Source organism: Mesocricetus auratus, unplaced genomic scaffold (assembly GCF_017639785.1).
Source record: "Mesocricetus auratus isolate SY011 unplaced genomic scaffold, BCM_Maur_2.0 Super-Scaffold_100676, whole genome shotgun sequence".
NCBI classification, from domain to species: Eukaryota; Metazoa; Chordata; class Mammalia; order Rodentia; family Cricetidae; genus Mesocricetus; species Mesocricetus auratus.
The window spans coordinates 68792392-68808479 of NW_024429266.1; the positions used below are offsets into that span (position 1 = coordinate 68792392).

General features: G+C 50.9%; 2 protein-coding genes across 3 annotated transcripts in view; one reads left to right on the forward strand and one right to left on the reverse strand.

Annotated features, from left to right (window-relative positions):
- The first annotated feature begins 550 nt into the window (after positions 1-550).
- On the forward strand, positions 551-6105 carry Tmem37 (transmembrane protein 37). Its single transcript, XM_005070277.4, has 2 exons — positions 551-721; positions 5250-6105. The coding sequence occupies exons 1-2, from the start codon at positions 701-703 to the stop codon at positions 5820-5822; spliced, it is 594 nt and encodes a 197-aa protein (XP_005070334.1). The 5' UTR covers positions 551-700; the 3' UTR covers positions 5823-6105.
- Positions 6106-8675: 2570 nt separating this feature from the next.
- Positions 8676-16088, reverse strand: part of Sctr (secretin receptor) — a 51279-nt gene continuing 43866 nt past the window's right edge. The window contains exons 12-13 of one of the 2 annotated variants that reach the window (XM_040738587.1): positions 11543-11584; positions 8676-10442 (exon numbers count right to left, since the gene is read on the reverse strand). In XM_040738587.1, coding sequence (XP_040594521.1) covers positions 10278-10442; positions 11543-11584 — 207 coding nt within the window. In that variant the 3' untranslated portion in view covers positions 8676-10277. Of the gene's footprint in view, positions 10449-11542; positions 11585-16088 lie in introns of both variants that reach the window. The other variant, XM_013113496.3, reaches the window with a different exon arrangement.

Below are 16088 nucleotides of genomic sequence, written 5' to 3' on the forward strand. Positions count from 1 at the left end.
TCCTCCGGGTTTCTTCCTCTCCTCTTCCTTCTTCCCATCCCCCTCCTCCCTCTGGAGCTGCTCTGCAACTAACCGCAGAACCCAGACTGGCCTCCAACTCGAGGCAATCCCTCTGCCTCAGCCCTTCAAATGCTGGGATTACAGGAGTCTGCCATCACATCCCACTTGATATTTGCTGACAGTCCCTGAGGGGATCAGGAGACAAGGGCGCTGTGAATCCTCCTTAAAGATAAACCAAGGCAAGTGGTAGCCCCAGAAGGTCCCACTCACACGTCACAAAGGCCTTGCAAGAGCCCAGCCAATCACACTTTATCTCACTTATTAACCAAGGCTCAGCGACATTAAACTAGCAGTCCAAGGTCACACAGCGGGGGTAGAAGCCAGAATCGTGGCGGGATCCTCCTCCACCTTTTGCACCCAGGTGCGCCTTCGGGACACGCGGCCCTTCAAGCTTGGACTGGAACCAAATTTCCCAGCCCTCGAAGAATCTGCATCCAGGCGAGGATCGCGAGCCGGGTCACCGGGTACCCCGTCTCTGGGACCCAGGGCGCTGAGTCAGCGTCACCCGAGCAGCCTAGCGAACGCGAAGCCCCCGCCCCCTGACTTGTGCCCCGCCCCGGGAGAGGGCCAGCCCCGCGGCGGAGCGCAGCCGGAGTGCGACAACTAGGCCAGGCAACAGCGCGGCTGCCCAGGGCGCAGCATGACCGCCATCGGCGCGCAGGTAGCCCGAGGGGCCCGCGGGGCGCAGAGCCGGGGTACAGCCTACCACGGGGGAGGACTGGGGACCCTCGGTGACTGAAGTCTTGGGTCAGGGTGACAACTCCCCAAAGTGCCCAGTTCTTGCGGGGACACCCCCCCCACGAAGGTTTCTCTGAGAGCGATCTGGGGGTACCTGCTACCCCAGTGCAGCTCGCTCTCTGCGGTCTTCTAGGCCCCTGAGAGCACCAGCGGTCACCAAACTTTTCTTCGGGGTCACCAGTGAGTGACCTGTCAGTTAGGCTTTTCTCCCGGTGATCGTTGGGAATTTTTTAAAACTGGTCGTCTGGAGTGGAGGATGGACTTGCAAAATACTAGGCTTGGTTTATGTAACGGTGGACTAGTTGCTTGTAAAGTCAGAACTTTCTGGGGGTGGGCACTGTAAAGATCATCTTCCTCTAAAACGGGTTTGGGGAGCTAGGTTGAGCTGAGGTGGGAGTGTACTCCCTGGGGACCAGACACCCCAGGAAAAAGGCTCCTGGGACAGGAGCCTCCACTTCCCCTAAGATCTGGCTTCTTTTGGAGCTGAGTGTTTGTGTTGGCTGAGAATCTCCACATTCCTAGTCCCTTCAAAGGGCAGTTGGGAAGTGTCCACTACCCCGCGGGCTTGCTTCCTGCTCACCCAGGCATCTTGGTGGCTGGCTGTCCTCCAGGCTGTCCGCTGTTCTGTCTTGTCCTGAGGAGTACAGAGGTCAGTTAACTCTGCCTTCAGATGCTCAGGCCCCATGACACTGATATTAGGTAGCATCCCACCCATTAATCGCCATTGTTGTTTTTATCATTATCGATACTGCTTGAGACAGACAGGATCTTGCTTTCTTGTTCAGATCATCTGTATAGCTGGTATTATAGGTGTAGGCCACTCCTACAGTTCTACCCGTTTTACAGAGTGGTAACTGAGGCTCAGAAGTGACCTGCCCGGAGTGAATAGCCAAGTGACAGAATGTAGACAATTCAGGTCTTCCTGCCTCCAAATTTTACTCACCCATTTGGTGACAAGGAAAAGGCTCTGTACAGATCACCCCAGGTGATGGGATGATGGGACCTTTTTAACCAGAACTCAGTTGCTGAATGTGGCAGGGACTTTGATTCAGTGGTCTCTTTTTCTTTGTTACTGGGAATATTCCAGACCATCTCTAGGCAAAGGCCTTGGGAGGAAGGCACAGGGAGAAAGGAAGATAAGAGTAGGTGTGGGGACACCCAAAACAACATACTTAGAGCCGGGTGGTGGTGGCACACACCTTTAATCCCAGCACTCGGAGGCAGAGGCAGGTGGATCTTTGTGAGTTCGAGGCCAGCCTGGTCTACAGAGCGAGTTCCAGGACAGGCTCCAAAGCCACAGAGAAACCCTGTCTGGGGGGAGGGGAGGGGAGATACTTAGAAATCAGTGTGGATATGGGAGGAGCTAGGCTAGGGGTACAAAAAAAAACATATGTAGGGGCCCTTTTTGAGGGAAGGAGGAGAAGGGAGGAGGAAGAGGGAGGAGGGGAGGGGAGGAGGTGGGGGAAAGCAAGGGGAGGAAGAGAAGTAATGGGAGGGGAGGAGGGATGAGGAGGAAGGAGGAGGAAGAGGAAGAGGAGAGGAGGAGGGGTGGGGAAAGGAGAGAAAGGAAGGGAGGAGAGAGGGGTAAGAGGAAATAGAGCGGGGTGGGTGGGAGGAGGGAGGGGGAGGGAAGAGAGGGGAGACAGCACAGGCATATTTGCTCCAGGCCCAGCTGTGCGAGGCAATGAGGAAGATGAGCTACACCAACGTCAGCGCAGGATGCAGACGTTGTCCCTACTCTAAGAAGAGCTTGGCCATTCCCATAGCAACCTTAGGGGCTACGTGCTGTTATCACCCTTCGGTGGAGAGGAGGTGATAGGGGAAATGAGTGACAGCTAAGAGGCAGAGCCTGTTAGTGCAGGTCTCCATTCCTGCTTCTTGAGAGGCTGGGGCAGGAAGTTTGCAGGTTCAAGGCCTGCCTGGACTAGGGTAAGGCAACTTAGTAAACTCTGTCACAGAATAAAAGATTAAAAAGTGAGTGTGTGTGTGGTGGGGGGGTAGAGCACTTGCCTAGCATGCACGAGGGTCTATACCCGGTAGCAAGAGTGGGCACAAGGTCTGGATCATAGAAGTACAGGTGGAGCTGAAACAGTTAGGCTGGCTCCTTAGCAGGCAACAGAATAAAAGCCATTGTGTTTGGGTGGTCAATGCTTGGACGGTGACCTGGCCCAGGCCTGGGCCACGTGACATTGCAGAGTAGTGGGTACAGGAATCTGAGGAATGAGTGTGCATACTTAGGGTGCTATTGGTCTGGGGGAACAGAGGACGATGTGACATGACATTGGGGATGGCCTCAGTAGCCCTTGATCTAAGGCAGCAGGTCCGCTGGAACTATTCGGGGTCACAGGGTCAAACAGGGACCATCGGGAATAAAGAGGAATGAGCGGTGTTATTTAGTGGAGGATGTCAAGGCTCTGACTGAGGGATGGCTTAAGGTTCAGAGAAGAAACTGATGGGGCAGGCTGGCTGCCCACTTCCCCTTTCCTGGCCCTTCCAGTCGGCTGCACGTCCCTCCATGCCCCCCTCCACGCCTCCAGGAGAGGATCTCAGCCCCCAGGCTCACTGGAGGTTGGTGGAGGCGGCAGCAGTATGGGGTGAGATACACGGTTGTTCAAGATGAAGGCCGAATATACATAATTCTTGCTGGTGTTACTGGCTTCTCACAAGAATCAGGAGCCGCCTATGGACACACATTTTGTATGTGGGGGCTGGGGGGATGGGACATCCTGAAGTGTGGTTCTTCCTCCTGCTCTGCCTGCCTTGTTTTCTGAGACAGGATCTCACACTGGCCTAGAACTCATCAGCTGGATTAAACTGGAGGACGAGCAACTTCTAGTGACCGGCCTATGCTGAGATTCCTGGCATGCATTTGCTTTCTCCTTCCTTCCTTCCTTCCTTCCTTCCTTCCTTCCTTCCTTCCTTCCTTCCTTCCTTCCTTCCTTCCCTCCTTCCTTCCTTTCTGTCTTTCTTTCTTTATTCAGGGATGGAATTCAGGTCTGTGTGCTTGCAAGGCAGTCATTTCACTGACTACCCTTTTGATGTGGCCTAGAACTCAGTCTCCCCAAGTAGGGGAACCTGGCTGGCCAATGAGCCCCAGTGAGCCCCCCATCTCTCTCTCCCTGGTGCTGGGATTATAATTGTGCACCAACATACACAGTGTTTTCCATGGGTCCTGGGGAATCGAACTGAGGTCCTCATGCTTGCAAGCACTTTACAGACTGAGCTGTCTTCCCAGCACCACACATCTTCATCTACATGAGCCTTTAATTCTTGCAGTTTAACTGGTGGTCAGAGTTTAGATGAAGCCTGCTTCAAGTCAACAGAAGGAAAGGTGACACCAGATCTCTCTGTCACTTCTGTCTGATCCCAGTGCGGGCGTCTTAGGGACCTGAAGATTAAAGTCCAGTCTGGGCCTGGGACAGGTGGGGCTGAGGAAGGGACTGGATGTGCCTGTTTTCCAGACAGCGTGTGGCCGAGGGTCAAAAGGTGTCCGAGCTGGCCTGCGTGTCTTGTGATTTGCTCTCTGCATCTGCGGCTGCCCCATCCTGTGACCGTATTAGTCTCTAGGGATTTCATAACCTTGCCAGGTGCTTTCCTGCGGGGATCGCCAGCCTCACTGGGCAGATGAGAAAACAAGAGCACTGACTGGAGAAGACTCAGTTGATGAAATGCTTGCTTAGTGTGTGAAACCCGGGTTTCACACCCTAGAATCAAACAAACAAATGTGGAGATGCTCTCTGTCATCCCAGGAGGCAGGAAGGTTAGAAGTCCAGCATCACTCTTGGCTATACAGTGAATCATAGCTAAACTCGGGTGTATAAAACTGTCTCAAAATAAAGGGGGTGGAGGAGAGTGAGAGAGAGAGAGAGAGAGAGAATATGAGGCCAACCTCAGCTATTGTTATTTAGGCACCATCTGTGTGCATGTCTCTCTGTCTCTCTTAGTCTCTGTCTCTCTTAGTCTCTGTCTCTGTCTCTGTCTCTCTCTCTCTGGAGCTGACCAATTAGGCTAGGCTGGCTGACCAGCAAGCCCCAGAGATCTGCCTTTCTCCGCCTTCCCAGCACTGGAATTACACGCACTTACCACCATTCTTGTCCTTTTTAAGTGTGGGTCCTTGAGCTTGTCAAGCAAGCTCCTTACCAACAAGTCCATCTTCCCCAGCTCCAATTTGGGCTTTTCATTCTGGGTAGAGATCCTGAGAGGAAGAGCAGTAAGGGATCAGTTTGCAACTGGTAACCACCTGGCCAGGCTCTGGCAGAGGAGAGAGAACAGGTAGAGGAAGGAAGGGCCCCCAGAGGAAGGAGGTCCAATGGGAAGCTGGGGAGGTCAGTTCAAGGTTTCCCATGATATCAGAGCAGAAACCAGGGCTGGAGGAAGTGAGGTTGCCTGCTGGGAGTTACCCAGGTGCCACAGGCCCTTGCCAGCTCACTAATTCCCATGCTGTCTTCCAGGCCCAGAGGCTGTTGAGCCCTAAGAGGCCCCACCGGTCCTTCTTTGAGTCCTTCATCCGGACGCTCATCATCGTGTGCACTGCCCTGGCTGTGGTCCTCTCTTCGGTCTCCATCTGCGATGGCCACTGGCTCCTGGTGGAAGACCGTCTATTTGGGCTGTGGTACTTCTGCACCGTCAGCAACCACAGTGAACCAGACTGCATGAGAGACCTGAGCCAGGCTCACGTGCCGGGGCTGGCTGTGGGCATGGGCCTGGCACGCAGTGTGGCCGCCTTGGCTGTGGTGGCTGCCATCTTTGGCTTGGAGCTGCTCATGGTGTCCCAGGTGTGTGAGGATGTCCGCTCACGACGCAAGTGGGCCATCGGTTCTTACCTCCTGTTGGTAGCCTTCATCCTCTCCTCCGGGGGGCTCGTCACCTTCATGATCCTCCTCAAGAGTCAGGTCACCCTCATGGGCTTCACCCTGATGTTTTGGTGCGAGTTCACGGCATCCTTCCTCTTCTTCCTCAATGCCACCAGCGGCCTTCACATTAACAGCCTCACTCAGCCCTGGGACCAGCTAAGAAAAGTCTAAGGCCCCTCCAGGGGGTGCCTTGGCTTCTATAAGAAAGTGTGGCCATGAACGGATGTCTCGGACAGGACCTCTGGCTGGGATTGAGTGGGACGATGGTCTTGAAGTTGCCTCCTAGACACTGAGCTCTAGAAGTGGCCCTGGAGGGAGTGGGGGGGGGGCTCTTCAGCTGCCCTCCAGGCCAGCGGCCAGAGGATCGCCTCAGAACCATAGCACAGCAAGCTGTAGAGGTCAGCCAAGCTATTAAGATGTCAATTCTAAAATAAGAAGAATGTTCTAAAACTTCCTCCTTGGGTGTTTCCTTCCCTGGACTGGAATAGACTTTGAAAGACACCAGCTGTCTGTCTGTTCCAGGCTGGCTGCCCGGCTAAGTAGGGTTCACACCTGTTTCATTGATATCACTGGGATGTGTGTATGCTGGAGGGGCCCTGGGACACTTTTTATTTTTCTTGTGTATATGTATGTGCCGTGTGCGTGCGTGCGTGCATGCGTGCGTGTGTGTGTGTGTGTGTGTGTGTGTGCATCTTCACATGCATATGTGCGTGTGTGTGTGTGTGTGTGTGTGTGTGTGTGTGTGCATCTTCACATGCATATGGGATCATGTATGTGTGGATGCCCATGCAAATGTGTACATATGGAGATCTGAGGTTGATGTCTGCACTTATCCTCAGTTGCTTCTCCACCTTATTCATTGAGGCAGGGTCTCTCAATCAAACCCAGAGCTCACCTGCAAGGCTAGTCTCACTAACCAGCTTGCTCTGGAGACGTCCTGTCTCGGCTTCCCAGGCTGGAATTACAGGTGAGCCACCACACCATCCAACATTTATATGGGTTCAGGGATCCAGACTCTGGTCTTCTTGCTTGCATGGCAAGCACTTTAACCACAATCTCCCCAACCCAGCCCTTGGGACCCTTGAGGTTTCTAGAATGACTCAGTCCTCTATCTAAGAGAGCAGTCAGTGGCTAGGACCTTCTCCCATCTGCTCACTCAGGGGGCTTTGCACACGTTGCCCTGGCTTTAGCAGGATTCCCCCAGGAAGCCTTTTGAATAGTAGATTTTCAGTCTGTTGATTTACAGTCCTCTGTGTGGGCCCACAGGTTCTGGAACACCCCAGTTTCTAGAAGCTGGCCGTCCTCCCTGTGGCTCAGTTTGAAGTCTTCCTTGAGCAACATCCCTGAAAGAGTGCTCAGGTAATTTCTAACATAGTCTTCCCTGAGGCCAGTTTACACTCAGGACTGTTTGTGAGACTGACTTTTGTAAGGGTCAGGTGACCTCAGAGTCCGTTTCTGATCCTGGAACACATTTCAAAGAACACATGCTTGCACTGCCCAACTGCCCAGCGGGTGAGGGGACAAACAGATGTTGAGTAATAATTAACAGCTTGCAGGGGATAGGTGGAGGTGAAAGGAGTCAAGAACCAGTGATTTCCATACTCATTGGAAAAAACTGTGCTCCCCCTCCCCACTGTGTGTGTGCACATATGTGTATGTGTGTGCATGTGCATGCATGTGTGTACAGGTGCGCGTGTGTGCATGTGTGTACAGGTGCACGCGTGTGTATGTGCATGCCTGTGTGTGCAGGTTGCATGTGTGTATGGGTGCATGTGTGAGCACCAATGTGTGGAGGCCAGAGGCTGTGTTGTTTCTCAGATGCTATCCACTTTTTTTTTTAATTTTTGTGTTCGGATGTGGGCATGCACACACCCTGGCACACAGGTGGTTTAGAGGTCAATATTCCCTATTGATTTTCACCTTTCATTTTGTTTGAGACAGGGTCTGTTTGTTGTTCTCAGCTGCACATGCTAGGCTATCCAGCCTGCGAGCTTCCAGGGATTCCCTGCCTCTCTTTTTCCACCCTATGAGGACGGTGATTGCAGATGGGACCACTACTGTGTCCAGCTTTATGTGTGTGCTGGGAATCCAAACCTGGGTGGTCAGGTTTGTGTAGCAAACATCCGCCTGGCCCCATTTTATTTTTCGAGATGGTCTCTCTCTGGTCTGGAATCTGCCAGCTAGTCTAGATTGGCTAGCCAGTGGACTCCAGAGACCTCTGGGTCTCATCTCTCCAGAGCTGGGATTACAAGGACATGCCACCATGCCCACCCTTTATTACACTAGTTCTGGAGATTGAACTCAGGTCCATGTGCTAGCAAGGCAATTGATCGACCAGCTGAGCCTTCCCCTTGGCCCCATATCTGATTGCTCATTCTGTTGCCCCATTTCTAGTTTTACCACCCAGAAATAAGTGCTTTCTTATATATTCTGTGAGGTCCATTTCTCCTCCAGCCACTGAGTGGGTTTTTAGACTTTGCTCTGATCTTGTCACAAGGGTCCCCTCCAGGGCTAGGTGTATACACCTGTGATGATTTCTTTTCTGCTGCTGGGAACCAGACCTAGGTCCTTCTACACTAATCAAATATTTCACCACCGAGGGCCCATTTTACTTTAAGACAGATATTGCCCAGGCTGATCTCTGTTTTATGGGCTCATGTGATCCTTCTGCCCCAAGTAGCTTCTATTGTGATGTTGTACACGTACGTATACATATTCACATGTGTACAAATATCTGTGTGAGGGTGCACAGGCATGTGAAGCTCAGAGAGCAACCTTATGTGTCATCCTCCAGGAAACCATATACCTTGTTTTTGAGACAATGCCCCTCACTGGCCTTGAACTCACCAAGTGTGCTTTCCTGGCTGGCCAGTGAGTCCCAGGAACCTCCTGCCTCTGTCTACCACCCAGAACTGGGATTGTAGGCCTGCATAGCCACACCAGGCTTTTACACAGGTTCCAGGAACTGAACTTGAATTGTCATCCACTTTGCCCACCAAGCCATCCCTCTAGCCCCTTCTATAGTGATTTTAAATATCTTTATTTTACTTATGGTTATGTACACATCATGCGCGCATGTGGGGGTTGGAGAACAACTTTGTGGCATTGGTTTTCTTTCCACCTTTCCATGGGTTCCAAGGATCCAGTTGAAGCCATCATGCTTGCTCTCACTGGCCCGAGCCACTTCTCTAGCCCCGATTTTTAGGCATCTTTATTCCAGTTGAGAGTCACGAGACTACACATGCTAAAGCTGAACCACCACTCTTCAGAGACGTTGGAGAGCCCCAGAACCAGATGTTTGGTTGGTTGGTTTGCTTGCTAGCTTGTTTATTTATTTTGCAATGCTAGGGATCACTCATATCCAAGGCCTGGTACTCTCCAACTGACTCATATTGCCATCTCTACCTGAGGCGTTTGTGGGGGGCTGTTTGGTTTTTACCAAAATCAGAGTCCATTGACCACCCATGCTGGGTCTCAGCCTGGAAAGGGGTTCTGCAGCAGCCTGCAAGATGCAAACGGGAGGCCGTATCTCCATTTCTGCTTAGGTTTCCCTGTTGGGTTTTGTTTTGGAAGAAGGTTCAAACATTTCATCCATCAATGGAGTCAAGGAGCGCAAATATTGAGGCGTGGAGAGCCAGTGTTACAGAGGCTCAAAGTACAGGGCTTTTGTCCTTCCCTGTTTGAGAGCTAGAAAATCACCACCTGCCTTGAAGCTCAGGCATTCAGATTAAAAGACAATGCACTAGGGTTCCATGGGACGTAGCTCAACTGGTAAAGTGCTTGTCTTTTATGCATGAAACCATGAGTTTGACTTCCAGGACCACATAAACCAGGCTTGGTGGTGCACACCTGTAATTCTAGCTCTTGGAAAGCGAAGGCAGAAGGATCAGAAGTTCAAGGCCGTCTTCAGCTACCTAGGGAATAGCAGACCAGTCTGGGTTACATGAGACAGTCTCAAAATAAGACATCCATACGATTGCCAAGTAGCTTGGGAAAGCCTTGGGCCTTCGAGGAGCTGTCTCCCATCCACAGAGAGCATGGCTTTCTTTCTGATGTAGCTGCTTTCCATGGACTCCTTACCCCATATCAGGGACAATGAAAGGGAGGCTTCAGATGCCCCGTGATGTCATCAGCTTAATTTGGCTGCTGTCCTGAATGCTGTGTGACAGTTCTAGGGCAGATGAGTTGCAGTAGGGGACAGACAAGATCTGTCTAAGGCCAAGGGTCTTGATTCCTCCTATTTTATGAGCTTCTAAGCTTGTTCTTAAAAGTCAGCTGGGATTTGGGGGCAGGGGATCTCCCTCCTCCTGCAGGGAGAAATTGGGAAGTGGTCTAGAACATACTACCTCCCCAGGTGACAAAAGATCAACACACAGAGACTAGGGTTTTCTAGCTGTCACTTATTCCCCGGCCCCTTCTGGAGCCCCTGAGTTGCTCAACTCAGAACAACAAAGACCAAATCACAGGCCTGTTTCCTGCTCCATGTTGACCCAGTCCTGCTTCATTCTGAGGAAGCTCAGACCTGGAGGAAGGCTCTGTCAGCTACTCGAACACAAAATGGCTGTTAGGCAGATAACCGTCCTACTGAATGTCCAACCTTTGTCCTGTGCCAGCCATGCTGCAGCCTCAGATGACGCTGGCCCTGTGGGTGCTCCGGCTCTGCTCCGAGGTGCTGGCCTTGCTGCTGTGGGTGGGACCACTGGTGGCATTGCTGAAGGAGTTGCTGAGGGCCACAGGACGCAGAGGGAACTCTTGGAGGTGCCACTGGCGCCATTTTTTCTGAACTTCCAGCTGCACCTGCCAGAGATCGGCCATCAGCTGCAGCAGTCCCTTAAGAGGGAAGGGACAGGCCTGTGCCTAGAACCTGACTCACTAGTCTAGCTGCTCTCGTGGCCCTGCTGTGACCCCTTGCCTACAGGTCTCTGACTGAGCATTCCCTGACCTATGTATAGACGGTACTGAGGTTCCTTTCTACCCTGGGCACTTGTACATGCCATCTTTATTTATTTAGAGAGAGAGAGTGAGGTGTGAACACACGTGCAAGCCATGACATTCTTGTGAGGGTCAGGGGACTGCTGAAGCGCTCCTTCCACATCAGTTCTGGGGACCAAAGTCAGGCTTAGGAACAACCAGGTTCACCCGCTGAGCCATTGCACCTTCTAACACTGCGTTCCTCACAAGAGGTGTGAGAGTTGCTCCATAAACTACAGAGCCAAGTGTCCAAACCTGCGTGCTTGTTCCCAGAGCCCCCTCGCCCCAGGGGATCTGGGGGTTTGCTCTGTAGACATTTCCTCTATGGTTCCCAATGGAACATTCCACCTCTGAATTCAGGTTTGATGCATGATTTTTGGGAAACATCTGAGGTCATTCCCATTCAAGCGTGTGAACCAGACGGATTGGCCAATAGCCACGGAGACACTTGGCTTGAGTGCAGTACCTATTTAGCCAGGGTCAGTGACTGTGGCCTCAAATCCTGAAACCTTAGGCCCTGCCCAAGGCCGGGGCAGTTCTGAGTGACCCACTTCACTCATGGGATGACCAATCTCCGGGTGGGAAGTGACCCAGGTCACCCACAGAGCCAGCGGCACAATGGCCAGGAACTTGGCTTCTGAGTGGGCCCTGGTCTCTTCTGGGTTTGCTGAGCTTGCTTGCCCATGGATAAGAAGCACCTAGAGAGTCTGGTAAGGAACACTTCACAGGGCCAGCTCACACCCACAGAATCCATTTCTGGTGGCTCTAGCCTGGGGGCATTGCCCAAGATGTGATTTAGCACATCCCCAGGTGACTCTGCCAGGCAAGCAGACCTGCCCCAGCCCCCTTCCCATGCCCCTCCCACTGCTCTCTCCAGGGAGCCCCTGCATTGGAATTCCAGGGTTCCCCAGGACACTCACCTCACCATTGAGGAAGCAGTAAAGGATGGCTACCACCAACCCCTAAAGAAGGAACTGCGAGTTAGTCCATGGGTTGTAGACTTGGCTTAATCCTTCCACTTGCTCCTGCATGCACACACACACACACACACACACACACACACACACACACACACACACACACACACACAAGCACGCACTGCCCACCCCATCTCTGTCTCTCTGTCTCTGTCTCTCTCTCTCTCTCATACCTTTCATTCAGCCTTGGGGAATTTCCTACTTTGGGGCCCATAGTACCCTGATGTGTCTGCCTTGTTCAACACAGAAGGAGTCATTTTTAGCTACAGACCCTGAGGCCTAGCACATGGCCTCCAACTCCTGTGTCAGTGGCAGCGATGAGAGAAGAAGAGCTTCTGACTCAGGCCCTGTTCAGATCTCTGGAACTGATAAAGAGAGCCATGCAGGATAGCAGAGACAGGAGGTCCCTGAAGTATCACTCCCACCCCATCCGATAGTGAGGGGCAAGGTCACTCTAGTGGGAGATTCTGGGCTCACAAGGAAGGTGACCTGATTCCTACTGAAGAACAGACGTGTGGTCAGGGCAAGGTATGCGCAGGTCTGTTAGCAGGTGGGTGCAGCCCTGGGGTCCAGGCTGTGTCTCCTGACTTAGAGGGCGGGGTTTATCTGGACCTTCTCTCAGAGCTCCTGTTTTCCGGATGGTGTACCCAGGGTTCCAGCATGCACCTGGGCCAGGTGAGGGATGTCAGTCTGCAATGCCTGCAAAGCCGTGGGTAATGTGTGATGGCCTCTACTGACTGACAACTTGATGGAGGCCAGCATCTCCTGGGAGGAGAACCTTCGAGCATGCCTATGAGGGGTTTTCTAGATGAGTCAAGGTAGGAAGACTCTCCCCACATATAGGAGGCACCACTCTGTCCATTGCAGAGTAAGTCAGCTGAGCACCACAACGCCACCAGCTGCCTCAGGTCCTGTGCCAAGATTTCTCCACCACCATGGGCTGTACCCTTATAACTCCGAGGCAAAATAAAGGCTCCTCCTTCCCTACACTTTTCCTGTCATGCTGGCTGCTTTATCACAGCAACAGGAAGTAACCAATCCACGGAGAGCCTGTTCCTTTCCTCCCTTAGAGCCCACCTCCCCATTCCACCTTCCTTACAGGCCAGCCCTCCAGCTCCCCAATAACCTTCCTCTCCCAAAGGCTTCCATATTCAGCTTAAAACTTCAGCTGGCCTAGCCCCCTGCTTTGGCTTTTAGCTACTTACCGTACTGAAGGACCCCAGAGGGTAATGGACCTGCCCATCCGTGGTGGTCTTAATACAAACAAGTGCTCAGGAATATTGGCTTTGTGAGGTGTGTGTGTGTGTGTGTGTGTGTGTGTGTGTACATGTGTGTAAGTGCACATGTGTTGACTGGTAAAGGCCTCCAGTCAACAAGTCAACACTGGTCCTTACTCAGGTCTCCTCATGCTTTTTTTGAGACAGAATTTCTCACTGAAACAAAGACTCTGAATGACCAGACAGTCTGGTTAATGAGCTCCTGGGGTTCACCTGTGTCTGTCCCCTCAATGCTTGGATTACTGGCACCCCCACCCCAGCTTTTTACAGGGATTCTGGGGATTCTAACTCAGACCCTCTGCTTGTGCAGTGAGCACTTTGCCCACTGAGTAATCTCCCATGGCTGTTTTTGAAGGGGGCAGAACTTGAACACATGGCCCATGCATGCTAAGCACATGTTCTACCATGGAGATACAAAGCCAGAACAATCTGGTGTGTTTTTTTCTTTTGTTGTTGTTGTTGGTAGTGGTGGTGGTAGTGTATATGTTTTTTCTTGTTTTTTTTTTTTGAAATAGGGTTTCTCTGTATAGCTTTGGAGCCTATCTTGGCACTTGGCACTTGGCACTTGCTCTGTATACCAGGCTGACCTTGAAATCACAGAGATCTGCCTGCCTCTGCTTCCCAGTTGCTGGGATTAGAAGTGTGCACCACCAACACTGGCTGTGTTTCTTTTTTAGAGTTTTATTCCTATGTGCAGTTATGTATACTTTTGTATATGTGTGTATGCTACCTGTGCTCAGGTATCTGTGGGAGACAGAAGAGAGCATCAAATTCCCTAGAACTAGTTACCCAGCGATTGGGAGCAGCCTAATAAGGATGCTGGGAACCAAACTCAGGTCCTCTGCAAGAGCAATAAGAATTATTAACCACTGAGCCATCTTTCCAGCCCATGGCCCCATCTCTTGCTACATTTTCTAGGATGGTTGATAGACGCAGGTTCATTCTGTTATTCTCTTCCCTTTGGTATGTGAAAGAAACTTTGATATGTTTATATTTGAATACACATGTATATATGGAAACATATACATGTTTCATTTAGTGTATTTGTACGCATAAGAGCAAACACACACATTTTGAGGGACAGAAACTCATAAGTCACTGGCTGACTTGTAACTTTCAGTATAGCCCAGGTTGACCTAGAATGTGAAGTTATCTTCCTGCCCCTGCCTCCCAAGGGGCATGTGTACCAAGCCCAGATATTTACATGTTTTTAATGACCTCATTTATAAGCAAGTCCATGGGACATTAAGAAAGCATTTTTGTTTGTTTGGTTTGGTTTTGGCTTTATCTTGTCTTTCTGGTTCTGGGGACAGGAAGTCCCTACCTACATGGAGAAGCAGCTCTGGGGACCCCAAGCTTTCTGAATGCTCACTACCCACTTTCATGGTCAAGTCAAGTCCTTCCAAAGCCCCCAACATGATGGGTCCTGGTGAGCCCATTGTTTCATGTGCAATATGATCAGGGGACTGGCAGGGGCTCTGCTCAGGGAGCTTCTCAGAAGAGAGGACAGGAATAACCTGGAGTTGGGTTTGAAATAGGAGAGTCAAGATCTGACTCACTGTGTCCCTAATCAAGAGCAGTGGCAATAGCTTAGTCTACACCAAGTAGAATCCGAGGGATGAAGGGAGAGTGGAGGCCTCACTTTGAGGCTAAGACCTCCCCATTGGGTTTGCTCTGCTAAAGTTGTACTCCCTATGGGAATACTACCAGGGAAAACTTAGCAGGGGTGGGGATGGTGGGGTGGGGATGAACATCCTCAAGCCCTATATAGCATGATCACCAGGCTTCTTTGGGCAATGGGCTTGCTTTCATTGGTGTATGTGTGTGTGTGTGTGTGTGTGTGTGTGTGTGTGTGTCTGTCTGTCTGTCTGTCTGTCTGTCTATGTGTGTGCTGGATGGAGCCCTGGGTCTCAGGGATGCAGGGTAAATGCTCTACCAGTAAGCCACAGGCCAAATCCACTGGTTCTCATCTAATGGATACTGTAAGTCTTGAAACAAATTGTTCTTTCCTTGGCTTCTGGAAAGCTCCAAACCCAGGCTGACCTCAAACTTGCTATGTAGTGAAGAATGACCTTGACTCCTACCTCCTTCTCCCAAGTACTTGGATTACAAAGTACACTACCTCACCAGGTTTATATTTTTTTCCACTGATAAGTCATCTACATATTTTTTCTCCATCTGTTGTTGCTGAAAGTGAATTCATGTTATTTTTGGAAAGAAATGGCTACAAGCAAATAGATTAAGCAACAATATGAGCCTTGAGATTCCATTTAGAATTTCTTCTTACCCAATTGTGTTATTGTTGTCTTAACTTCACAACATCTTGGTAATTAGAGGTAGGTGAATTCCCCCACCTCCTGTCAAAAGATTCTGGTTAAAACCCTTACAGCTGCGGGCTGAGAAGATGGCTGGGTGGATAAAGTGCTTGCATTGTGAGCTCCAGGCCCGAATTTCCATCCCATAACCCATCTGAAATATTCACCGTGTGACACACCGGGAGACAGAGATTGCCAGGTCCCTGGGCTAACTGGCCAGGTAGCATGGTGTAGCCTACTTGGTGAGTACCAGGCTACAGAGAGATCCTATCTAAAAACCAAAAACCAAAACAACAACCACAAAAAGGTGGCCATTACCTGAAGAATGTTGTTCCTTGGCGCATGCGCATGTGGGTGCGCGTGTGTGCGCACACACACACACATACACACACACACACACACACACACACACACACACACCACAAGTCCAGCATTCCCTTGCCACCCACCCCCACTTCCTACTCCTTAGGGGTAACGAGTCCAGCCTGAACTCTCTTAACTGATTTCAAATAACACGCTGATGTTTTGAGTTTCCAATTTCTCAGCTTTAGGCATTTCCTCTGGACTTTATGGTAAGAAAAGGAGGACTCATCTGCCTGCGGTTTTACTCACTGTGTGTCTCATTGTTGTGAATGTGCTGCCTGCTATGGTTGTGTAACATACATGGTACATCATGCTTGACTGATTTTCCCCTTCTTTCTCCCAGGAGTCAACCTCTCCCATCTCCATTATGTTCTAACTATCAGATATTCAAAATCAGTTAGCATCCACTTTGGAAATCAATATGGCGATTTTTCAGAAAATTAGAAATCAACCTACCACAAGATACTGCAATACCACTTTTGGGCATATACCTAAAAGAGGCATACTCATACCACTAGGACATTTGTTCACCTA